This window comes from Mandrillus leucophaeus, unplaced genomic scaffold, assembly GCF_000951045.1.
Source record: "Mandrillus leucophaeus isolate KB7577 unplaced genomic scaffold, Mleu.le_1.0 Scaffold740, whole genome shotgun sequence".
NCBI classification, from domain to species: Eukaryota; Metazoa; Chordata; class Mammalia; order Primates; family Cercopithecidae; genus Mandrillus; species Mandrillus leucophaeus.
The window spans coordinates 387,394-399,502 of record NW_012108031.1 but is presented as its reverse complement, the minus strand read 5'-3'; the positions used below and the strand labels follow the sequence as shown (position 1 = coordinate 399,502).

The window sequence follows — 12,109 nt, the reverse complement described above, 5'->3', positions numbered from 1 at the left end:
TGGTCTTCTTGCCTCAGTCTCCCAAAGTGCTGAGATTACAGGTGTGAGCCACAGCACCCGGGGCAGATCTCAACTTATAATCAGCCTTTTGGTCCTTCTATCTTAAACACCAGCAACCAAACAAAGCTACTTAACATGATAGGGATCAAAATAAAAATAGAAGGAAAAAAAAGGAACTTGGAAACCAGAAGACTATAAATCTCACCTTCTGAGAAATAAATTACATCCATGAACTGAGAATAGAATGCTAGAAAAAGGAAACATGCAAATTACAAGAGCTTAAAGAAGTTAAAAAGAAGGCCGGGCACGGTGGCCCACACCTGTAATCTCAGCACTTTGGGAGGCCAAAGCAGGCGGATCACCTGAGGTTGGGAGCTCGAGACCTGCCTAACCAACATGGAGAAACCCTGTCTCTACTAAAAATACAAAAATTAGCCAGGCATGGTGGTGCATACCTGTTATCCCAGCTACTCAGGAGGCTGAGGCAGGAGAATCGCTTGAACCCAGGAGGCAGAGGTTGTGGTGAACTGAGACTGGGCCACTGCACTCCAACCTGGGTGATAGTGTGAAACTCCACCTCAAAAAAAAAAAAAAAAAAGAAAGAAAGAAAGAAAGAATCATTTGGGGATCTCATTGAACACATCTGAATTCTGGGCTGGGGCCAGAGATATTGCATTTTTCACAATCTTTCACCAGAGGCCAGTGCTGCTGGTCCTTAAACCACACTTTTAGTAGCAAGTGTACTACATGACTGAGCTGTGAACAGAATGTATATAATGGAAACTCTGAATAGTGGTTAAATTATGAAATATATTGGTAGACTGGGAAGACAGGAAGACAGGAACTATGCAAGCATATGGTAGAGAAAGAAAACTAAATCCTCTTCTTCTACAGATGGAAGTTAATGCCTAAAACAGAAACACACTATTAAAACTAGCTGGCTTTTAAAATTATATATAATTTTGATAAGATTCCTTAAGAAGTGAGTACAGGATGTGAACACAGTTCATAAATACAAAAAGCACTTCAACATCTACATTATGATTCCCTTTTCCAGCTAGGTGTGGTGGCATGCACCTCTAGTCCCAGCCACTTGAGAGGCTTGCTTCAGCCCAGGAGTATGAGAACAGCCTGGGTGAAATCGTGCAGTGGCACGATTTCAGCTCACTGCAACCTCCATTTCCCAGGGTTCAAGTGATTCTCCTGCCTCAGCCACCTGAGTAGCTGGGATTACAGGTGCCTGCCACTGTATCTGTTTTTTTTGTTTGTTGTTTGAATTTATGTAGTTTTTAGTAAAAATGGGGTTTCACCATGTTGGCCAGGCTGGTCTTGACCTACTGACCTCGTGATACACCACGCCTGGCGAATTTCTATTCATTTTTTAAGTTACCCAGTCTGTGGTATTCTGTTACAGCAACATAAAACACTAAGATTTCAGAATTATTGCTGTAACAATATATTGCCGTTTCTTCACATTACTGCAATTGGTGCAATCAGTGAACTTTTTTTTTTTTGCCAGTTGTTAAGTGAAAACTGTAATCTTTTTAAAACAGACAAAAAAATTTTTTTTGAATCAGGTCTCTTTTTTTCACACAGGCTAAAGTGCAGTGGCACAATCACAGCTCAGTGCAGCCTCAACCTCCCAGCCTCAAGTGATCCTCCCACCTCAGCCTCCTGAGTATAAAAGTTTGTAATTAAAAAAAATTTTTTTAGAGGCCAGGTGTGGTGTGGCTCATGCCTATAATCTCAGCAATTTGGGAGGCCAAGGCGAGCAGATCATGTGCAGTCAGGAGTTCGACACCAGCCTGGCAAACATGGTGAAACCCTGTCTCTACTAAAAATACAAAATTAGCCAGGCGTGGTGGTGATGCTTGAAATTGGGTGGCAAAGATTGCAGTGAGCTGAGATCACGCCACTGCACACCAGCCTGGGCAATGTGTATTTGGCTCATGATTAGGAGCTGGGAAATCCAAGAGCATGGCACAGTACATGGCAAGGGTCTTTGATGCTGCGTGATCCCATGGTGGAAGGTGAGAGGACAAAGAGGGTGTGCTCAGGAGAGCAAAAGAAAAATTTGGCTGAACTCCATTTTATAACAAACCCACTCCTGAGATAGTAACATTAATCCATTCCTGAGGGCAGAGCCACCATGGCCCAATCACTTCCCAAAGGTTCCACCTCTCTATAACATCACAATGGCAATTAAATTTCAACATGCATTTTGGAGGGGACATTCAAAATATAGCACTGACAATCCTTATTGCTCCCAAACTAAACCACTTCCAGATTTCAACCATCTTTCTGTGACAAATCTTTTAAGTTGGCTACCACAGTATACTTTTTTTTTTTTGAGACAGGGTCCAGCTCTGCTGAGGTGAGTGGAATAGCATGATCACGGCTCACTGCAGCCTCACCTCCAGAGCTCAAACAATCCTCCCACCTTAGCCTCCCAAGTAGCTAAGACTATAGGCAAGTACCACCATGCCCAGCTAATTCTTTTATTTTTTGTAAAGACAGAGTCTCACTATGGTGCCCAGGTTGGTCTCAAATTCCTGGACTCCAGTGATCCTCCTGCCTCAGCCTCTCAAGGTGCCGGGATTACAGGTGTGAACCACTGTACCTGGCCCAGTATGCGTTCTCAACTACTTTCTTCCTTAGCTGCCTTGGCTGTCAGGACTGAAAAAGCTATGTAGTCACCCCTCATCTGTGGTTTCACTTCTGCTGTTTCAGTTACCTTGGTCCCAAAACAGGTGAGTATAGCACAATATTTTGAGAGAGACTGACAATTTCCACATACCTTTTATTACAGTATATTGTTATAATTGTTCTAATTTTATTGTTAATCTGTTACTGTGTCCAATTTATAAACTTTATCATAGGTATGTATTAACCCATTCTCACGCTGCTATGAAGAAATATCCAAAACTGGGCAATTTTTAAAGGAAACAGGTTTAATTGACTCACGGTTCCGCATTGCTGGGGAGGCCTCAGGAAACTTACAAACATGGCAGAAGGCAAAGGAGAAGCAGGCACCTTCACAGGGTGGCAAGATGGAGTGACTGCAAGCAGGGGAAATGCCAGGCACTTATAAAACCAACAGATCTTATAAGACTCATTATCTCAAGAACAGCACAGGGGAAATTGCCCCCATGATCCAAGTATCTCCACCTAGTCCCACCCTTAACACATAGGGATTTGGGGATTATAATTCAAGATGAGATTTTGGGTGGGGCCGCAGATAACCATATCAGGTATATATGAATAGGCAAAAACATAGTATATACATGGTTCAGTACTATCTGCTGTTTCAGGGATCCACTCAGAGTCTTGGAATGCATCCCCCAAGGATAAGGAGGACTGCTGTGTTCACTTTCTCAGCCTCCTTTGCAGCTAGTGATGGACGTGTCACAGTTCTCAACAGCGAAACTAAGTGAAAGCCTGCTGGGAGGAATTCTGAGAAATCTCATGCCTATGGTCTCAGCTACTTGGGAGGCTGAGGTGGGAGAACTACTTGCCAGAAGTGGCTGGCACAGCTACCTTTACTTCCTGCCTTGCACTCACGTAAATACTAGCCCTTTTACAAGCAGGAACAACAATCATAAAGGTGTCAGAAATATGTCATGAACAGTAGAGCGGAAAAATACAAAAAAGGCATCACTGAGAGCTAAACCAACAACCACAGCAACCTCACTTGGATTTAACATACGAGACAAAAATCTCCTGCTTAAGTCCCTCATTGTTACACAGCAAACACATTCCCTTGTTGTGTTACACAGCCAAACACACCCACTTTCTCAAAGAAGGCTGCTCTGAATTATGTTTTACACATACTCCCCTCTCCCCAGGATTTATTTGTAAGTCAAATATGTAAACTCTTATACTATTATGTTCACTATAAAAGAGAAATTGTTAAGAATTAAAAAAAAAAAAGTCAACAGGCCAGCTGGCTCATGCCTGTAATCCCAGCACTTTGGGAGGCCGAGGCAGGCAGATCAACTAGGTCAGGAGTTCAAGACCAGCCTGACCAACACAGAGAAACCCCTTCTCTACTAAAAATACAAAAGTAGCTGGGCGTGGTGGCACATGCCTGTAATCCCAGCTACTAGGGAGGCTGAGGCAGAAGAATCACTTGAACCTGAACCTGGGATGCGGAGGTTGTCGTGAGCTGAGATTGCGTCACTGCACTCCAGCCTGGGCAACAAGAGTGAAACTCTATCTCAAAAAAAAAAAAACAAAAAAAACACACTTAAAGAAAATGGAATTTACTGAAAATAAGAGGTAGCTTGCAGAATTCAAGGAAGAGCCAAACCAGGCCTCAGAAAGAACAGCAATCAGGATAGCTCAAAATCACTACTTTCAGAAACTGCTCTGAAATAAATTCAGAAGCACCAATCCAATTTAGTTTCTTGAAGGAAAGTGTACCTCAAGGTGCTGAAGTACAGTTAATTTTAGAACTCCCATGAAAATCATGTTCTTAAACCTACAAAATAAGCAAATTTAAAGCTTAAAATCCAGGACTTTCCATGTCAAAACAAGAATTGAACGATTCGATTACAGTAACAGATTAAAATATGATCTACAGACTGGCTTTTAACAGACTCCCCTGTTCCCCACCCACAAGAGGACCTACCACTTTCTTCTAGTTTTAGACTCACACTATGGAAACTTTCACTACATATTTTATTCTTAATTACCTCTCCTCTCCTAGCATTCATTCATAAGCAAAAGTTGCAAAAGTCAGTTTCAAATTTTATTTCATTAACTTAAAAGGTGGACAAAATGTTTATTTTAAATCGAATTGAAATTTATCTGAAACAAGTAACTCATTTCAAGTAACTTATTGTACAGTCCTTTGTCCATTTAAAAATATTCTTTCTTCCAAAAAAACTGCATTGAAAGACAAAAAAGTTCTTTTATACGGCATAAAAGCGAGATGCAAACTTCTGATGTAAATGTTTCACTGTCAACTCCGATGATAAAGATGAGAGGCACAAGCGTTCACAGTTCAGTTAAATGATGCAAACAAAAAGCTTCTGTTTCCCTCTGATACAAATCAGAAGTCTCCATTCATGTCTCTTACAGTAGTACCACATACTTGATGCTGATACTAGGTTACTTCTTTTTCTTTCCTTTCCCCTTTTTACTTCCCTCTCCTTGTTGAAGACTTTGGTCAGCACCTCCTGCTTTTTGTGTCCTTGTTTTTAGTTTAGGTATCATTTCTGCTGCATACAACATTACTGACTTACCTAGAAACCAGAAGTTAGGCTTAGTGTATAATCTGAGAAATAAGACATAAAAAGTCATCAACTTGAATATCACAAAGTGTAAGAAACTATCACATCAAGAAAATGGAAAATATGTTTTTTAAAAAAATGAAAAATCAAATGACTGAAGACACTGACTAGCTCAAGCTGGGGGAAATGTACTGAGAGTGAGAATAATGCTGAAAATATTTAAATGAATCATATCAAAAGGCAAACATAAGTATGAAAAAAAATTTTGGTCTTGGTCCTAGCAATTAGCTTGAAGATCTAAGGAGTACCCAAATACACCTCAGGTAGGAAACAGAGTCAGAATATCATTGTCTCTTAAGACACTGAAACACAGGGTTTTCTCAGACTTACAACAAAAAAACAGTATCATCAAGTCACAAGAGATCCGACGGGTAAGATCAGATGATCTACACTTACATGCATTCCTGCTCTGCATACCGACAACCAGCTGCCTTCACCCAAAACAGACTAAGCTCCTCAGCTCTGCTTTCTTTTTACTATTTTACTTGGGTCTTACTGGAAATAGGAAGTCACATGTTCTCACCACAATTTCTACCCCTATTTTATCTACTAGTTAATTACAAGTTTTTGTTTGTTTTTGTTTTTTTGAGATATAATATAGGAAAATGTTAAGGAGGAGAAAAAACGTATTAGAATATACTATTACTCCTTAGTCACAACCTGAAGCATCTAGCAATACCTACCAATCCTGATGAGTTTTAGTATATAAAAAAAATCTATTTTAGGCTGAGCCCAGTGTATCATGTCTGTCATCTTGGCTCTTTGGGAGGCTGAGAAAGGAGGATCACTTGTGTCCACGAGTTTGAGACTGGCTTAGGAAACATAGCAAAACCCCATCTCTAGAAAAAATAAAAAATCAAGCGTCTGTATTCTCAGCTACCTGGGAGGCTGAGGTGCGAGGGTTGCTTGAGCCCAAGAGGTCAAGACTGCAGTGTGTTAGCTGAGCGTGGTGGCTCACGCCAACACTTTGGGAGGCCGAGGTGGGCAGATCACCTGAGGTCAGGAGTTCGAGACCAGCTTGACCAAGATAGAGAAACTCCATCTCTACTAAAAATAAAAAATTAGCCGGGTATGGTGGCTCATGCCTATAATCCCAGCTACTCGGGAGGCTGAGGCCGAAGAATCACTTGAACCTGGGAGGCAGAGGTTGCGGTGAGCCAAGATCACACCATTGTACTGTAGCCTGGGCAACAAGAGCGAAACTCTGTCTCAAAAAAAAAAAAGAAAAAGACTGCAGTGTGCCATAATCGTGCCACTGCACTCAACCTGGATGACACAGTGAGCCCTTGTCTTTAAAAATAACAGTTCAAACATGCTGGCTGGGCATGGTGGCTAATGCCTGTAATCTCAGCATTTTGGGATCTCCTCAAGATGGGAAGATTGCTTGAGGCCAGGAGTTTGAAATTAGACTGGGCAACATAGTGAGACCCTTGTCTATTTTAAAAAAATCAGGCCGGGTGCAGTGGCTCATGCCTGTAATCCCAGCACTCTGGGAGGCCAAGGTGGGCAGATCACGAGGTCAAGATATCGAGATCATCCTGGCCAACATGGTGAAACCCCATCTCTACCCAAAATACAAAAGTTAGCTGGGTGTGGTGGCACATGCCTGTAGTCCCAGCTACTCGGGAGGCTGAGGCAGGAGAATCACTTGAACCAGGGAGTCGGGGGTTGCAGTAAGCCAAGATCATACCACTGCACTCCAGCCACAGCGAGACTCTGTCTCAAAAACAAACAAAAAAATCAAACAAGTTGTCAGTTTGTCTGACAGTTTCACTGTTTTTAAGTAAATTTAATGGGAGAGTTCAACTAAACTGAGGGGATTATTAAAATGAAAGAAAAAATTAATAGCTCTGTTTTAAAAAATTAAAATTCTCAGAGATGAAAATTCAGAAAAATAAACAACATGTAAACAAAAACTTATCTTCCTAATACTCAGAACTAACATTCTGTTATATTGATGTCAGTTTGGTTACTGTTTTTCATGAAATAAAACACTAGAGATGACGCAACAGTCTTCTATGACCATCAATCCCTGTGTTTCTACTCTCTATCCTGCTCACCATTAGGTGACTACTGTCTTAAGAGTGAGTGTTTCCTTACAGAGCATTTCAAAAAAATACCAATAAGCAACATTACATATGCATCTATCAATAAATAGTAATATTTTGTATTTAAATTTACCTAGGTGGTACCATATTATGCATATCTCTTGCTTTTTTCAGTCAATATTGCTTTTTAGATTTATTAATGATAGAATAATTAGATATTAACAGACCTCAAGGACCTCTAGGATCTGAAATGGCAATTAATGTTCAACAACTTAATAATTTTATATTCTTAACCTGGGAGCAATGACAGACTTCCAGAGGTTTCTAAAATGTTCACACAACAATTTTTTGGAAAAATGTTTAGTGGGTCTCATTACATTTTCAAAGAGGTCGTTCACCTCAAAGAAATTAGAACTACTGCTTCTCTCCATGAGCAGTAGTCCTGTCTTTAAATTAATCTTCAGAATGCAAACTGTGACTTTCACCTTTCAGTTTTAGAACCTTTTCTGTGTTGCATAGGAGAAACCTATCCCTGAGCCCCACTGATTCATTTAAAAAGCTTACGTGATGGGAACTGCACAAGGCAGAGGCTGCCATCTTCCTGTTTGAGCTGGACCCGGACTCTGCCTCTGTATTGGACATCACGATTCCATTCTCTAGAGTACATTTTATTTTTCTAACATAAACGAAACAAAAGAAAAACAGGGCTTAAGAAAGTTATTACATCAATTAGATGAGTATGGAAAATAGTGAAGAACCATGTCATACCTCAAGAAATACGTTAAGTCCAACTGCTGAACATACATCTTGAATCTCTGTAGCTGTAGGATTTTCAACAGCCTGAACAGTTAAAAACATAAACACTAAATATATTTGCTTTAAGTGGACACTGCCATAATGTTGGGTAAATAATTTCAAATACTATAATCAAACAAGTACCAAAACCCTAGGTTTCCTTTTTCTTTAAGTACAGATGCTTCCACTGTAATTTTAAAAATTCCTAGGAATAACACTAATGCATATGTGTGTGCCCATCTCCCCTCCAACAGAACATAAACTTCTGAGGGCACGGGCTTTGTTTTGTTAACCAGTGTATTCCCCAGCACCTAGCATGGTACTCTGAACATAGTAGGCGCTCAATGATTACTGACTACTTAAACAATTACACATACAAACACTTTAGAAAACTGCTAGTATCTACTAAAGCTGAATATATGCATTGTTTATGGCCCTGCAATTCCATTCCCAGATGCGTTCTACAAAATATGTTCACTAAAAGACAACTATTTATAATAGCCTCAAACTATTAATAGAAATAATCCAATTTTCCATCCAGAGTAGAAAGGGCCAGGTGTGGTGGCTCACAACTGTAATCCCAGCACTTTGGGAGGCCAAGGTAGGCAGATCACTTCAGTTCAGGAGTTTGAGACCAGCCTGGGCAACATGGAGAAATCCCATTGCTGCAAAAAAATACAAAAATAGCCGGACGTGGTGGCATGTGCCTGTAGTACCAGCTACTCGGAAGGCTGAGGTTGGAGGATGGCTTGCGTCCGGGAGGTGGAGCCTGCAGTGCGCTGAGACTATACCGCCACACTTCAGCCTGGGTGACAGAGCCAGACCCTGTCTCTTAAAAAAACAAAAAAGAAGGTAGAAAAGACTCTGGTGTATTCACACAATGCAATACTATAGAGGAGACAGGGCAGTAGTTTTGAGTAGGGAAATTCTGTCCTCAGGCTCCCTACCCCTACACACACGCAAAAGACATCTAGCAACGCTTGGAGACATTTTTGATAGTCACAATTAGGGAATGGGGGTTGGAGAAGGATAGTGGGTAGAGGCCAGGGATACTGCTGAACATCTTAAAATGCACATAACAACCCCCAACAACAATTATCTAGCTCAAACTGGCAATGGTGCTGCTACTGACAAACTGTTACAGAGCAATGAAAATTCAACTACATTCTAATATGTAGATAAATCTCGTAAGCTTAAAGTTCAGTGAAAAAAAAAGATACAAAAGTACATACTGTGAAATTCCGTTTACAGAAAAGTGAAAAATAAGCAAAAGTAACCTATGGTGTCAAAGTCATGACAGTGGTCATCCTGGTATTTTTTAGCATATGCGGAGGCGACAGTGACTGGGAGGGAACATAACGCAATCTTCCTGGATGCTTATAATGTTTTCTTTTTTGAGTGCTTGTTACCACCCAGATGTACTCATCACGTGAGAATTCACTGCATCAAACCTAGGTGCCTTAAATCTGTCATATTACAAAATACAAATTACATTTTAATAAAACTCAACAGGGCTGAACTTTTTGCAAGTCTTCACATACTTAAAAAAAATCTCAACTACATTCTGAACATTGTTAATATATCGTACAATGTCATAATTGTGATTTCCTGTATCAAGGGGAACAATGTCATAACTTAAAACATGTAAACTCTACAGACTCTGCCCCCACTTCTTTACAAACACAGGCTCATTAAGAGCCATTAAAAAAAAAATCCCTTCAGCTATGAATTAATGCCTTTCTGGTTTCACCAACACTAAGGAACGCACCCCAATTCTTGGCTGTCGTTCTCCTCAAGCCCGAAATAAATGCAGTGAAGAGAACCCCCTGTGGGTCTAACAAGATGTCGTGGCCCGACCAGGATGACACCCCCCATTCCCTCGAGGACCAAGGAGCCAGCCATCTGCTTACCTTACTTATGGGGATTCGCCTTCCCTCTGCGATGGTCTTCTTATTATTTAAATAAGCAGGATAGATACAAATAAACCTGCCATAGACAATAGCATAAGTGGTATCACTAGAGCAGTAAGAGGCAGGAGAAGAGGGTCGGGTGGCAGAAAACCGAAGGCCAATTCATGCTGAGTAGATATCAGATGGCTACTCCCTTTTCAAACCCTTCTTTTTCTGCGTGGCTGCTGAAAAATCAAACTACCTTGGAAAGGTCCCCTCCAGCAACCAATCAGACTGGCTGCAGGCCTACTCCTCATTCTGAGTGATCCCCCTCCCTCAACCAATCAGACTGGCACTGGTCAATAGGAAACCTCTACAGAGTATTTAAATCCCAGAAAATTCCGTAACCAACAGCTCTTGGGCGGCTTGCTGGAGCCTGCTTCCACCCTGTGGAGTGTACTTTTGTTTAAAATAAATCTGCTTTCGCTGCCTTGCTTTGTGTGTTTTGTTCAATTTCTTATTCAAACCGTCAAGAACCTGGACAACTACACTCAACGGATAACAAGTATTTTCAAAAATACATTCTTTCGGTCCGTGGTAGGCGAGGTCATCATCATTGCTGGTACACCTATGCTATTATTTGCTTAATGTTTTTTCTTTAAATTACCTCCCTTTTACTTAACTTAATTAAAAATAAACTTTATCTACTACCTTGGAAGGAAAAAAACCACACGAATAGAAACAAAACAACCTGGGTAAATGTTACATTAGACACAGCAGCCTGTTAAAAGTTCCTGAGAATGGGTCCGCCCTCTTATATAAAAAGTGTCCGAGGTATTAAAAACTTCAAAATTTCACAAATGAGCCTTTCTGAACGCAACAATAATTAAAAAGAACACATTTCTCACACTGAGATTATGTTACTTAATATTATGTCCACGTAGCACCCAAAATCCTTGTCTCGCGTACAGGTAAACACTAGGCTACCTACGGTAGGAATTTCAGGAGCCCTGCGAAGAGCCTGGTGGCTGCTGCAGGATTCTCACAAAAATCAGCCTCCAAGGAGACCCGCGGAGCCCGTCCAGGGCGAGCTGGATCAGCTAGGCCATTCTAGAGGCCGCGGAGCGGAGAAGGGCGGTGTAACACTCGCGGCACCACAGCAAGCCTCTTCCTCTCTGAGGACCCACCTACCCAGAACCCACCTGTCCTGGTCCGCCGGGGACCGCGCTGCAGCGCAAGCCATCTTCACAAGAGTCTAAACAACAGCCCAGGAACCGTACTTGAACACCCGGGAGGAACTCAGCTCGGCGTTTCCGAGACAGCCCGCTTTTCCGCCGGAAGTCCTGCCCACCAAATGGTTCCGCGTCCGCGATTTCTCACCGCCTGTTTGTTCCGGCACCTGTCGCTCGGCGCCAAGATCTCTAGTCTCTGACGTGGCGCGAAGACTTCCCTCTCGCGAGAGGATCATGAAAGCTTCTCATTGCTTTCCCAAATCTCGCTGGGGAGACCAGGTGGGGCGCATGCACGGCCGCGGAAATGGGTTTAACTTCGACCTTCCCTCCTTTCCAGTTTTTCAGCAAGTATGGGTGATACTAGCTACCCTCTGTTAAGGGGCGAAGACTGTGCAACGAGGGGAATCTGTTTGGTTCAGGATGTTAGAGCAGGCAAGGAAATACTCCTTATGTTTAATTTTTATCCGTTCGTGGGCCCTAGAGCTTGCTTTCAATTTGGCAAAATGGATTTTTATAGTGGTAGAACTAGCAAAGTTATAGACGTTGTGTTTCAGTGTGCTGTGTGTTAGAAACTTCAGTGAGCTGTGTGTTAGGCCGGGTGCGGTGGCTCACGCCTGTAATCCCAGCACTTTGGGAGACTGAGGCAGGCGGATCGTAAGGTCAGGAGTTCGAGAGCAGCCTGGCCAACGTGGTGAAACCCCGTCTCTACTAAAAATGCAAAAACTAGCGGAGTGTGGTGGCACACCTGTAATCCCAGCTACTAGGGAGGCTGAGTCGGGAGAATCACTTGAACCCGGGAGTTGGAGGTTGCAGTGAGCTGAGATCACACCACTGCACTCCAGCCTGGGTAA

The 12,109-nt window shown here is 42.0% G+C and overlaps 2 protein-coding genes across 5 annotated transcripts in view; both read right to left on the bottom strand.

Moving 5' to 3' along the window:
- LOC105529028 (U2 small nuclear ribonucleoprotein auxiliary factor 35 kDa subunit-related protein 1-like) overlaps positions 1-11,450 on the bottom strand; it is a 30,275-nt gene extending 18,825 nt beyond the window's left edge. The window contains 3 exon segments of the mRNA XM_011966083.1: positions 8,111-8,182; positions 10,048-10,123; positions 11,229-11,450. Of these exon segments, the coding sequence (XP_011821473.1) occupies positions 8,111-8,148 (38 nt within the window). The 5' untranslated portion in view covers positions 8,149-8,182; positions 10,048-10,123; positions 11,229-11,450.
- Positions 1-11,450, bottom strand: part of SRP19 (signal recognition particle 19kDa) — a 29,114-nt gene extending 17,664 nt beyond the window's left edge. The window contains exons 1-5 of one of the 4 annotated variants that reach the window (XM_011966081.1): positions 11,229-11,450; positions 10,048-10,123; positions 8,111-8,182; positions 7,907-8,018; positions 4,250-5,278 (exon numbers count right to left, since the gene is read on the bottom strand). In XM_011966081.1, coding sequence (XP_011821471.1) covers positions 5,247-5,278; positions 7,907-8,018; positions 8,111-8,182; positions 10,048-10,123; positions 11,229-11,269 — 333 coding nt within the window. In that variant the 5' untranslated portion in view covers positions 11,270-11,450 and the 3' untranslated portion in view covers positions 4,250-5,246. Of the gene's footprint in view, positions 1-4,249; positions 5,279-7,906; positions 8,019-8,110; positions 8,183-10,047; positions 10,124-11,228 lie in introns of those variants that run through there. The other 3 variants (XM_011966079.1, XM_011966082.1, XM_011966080.1) reach the window with 3 other exon arrangements.
- Positions 11,451-12,109: the final 659 nt, after the last annotated feature.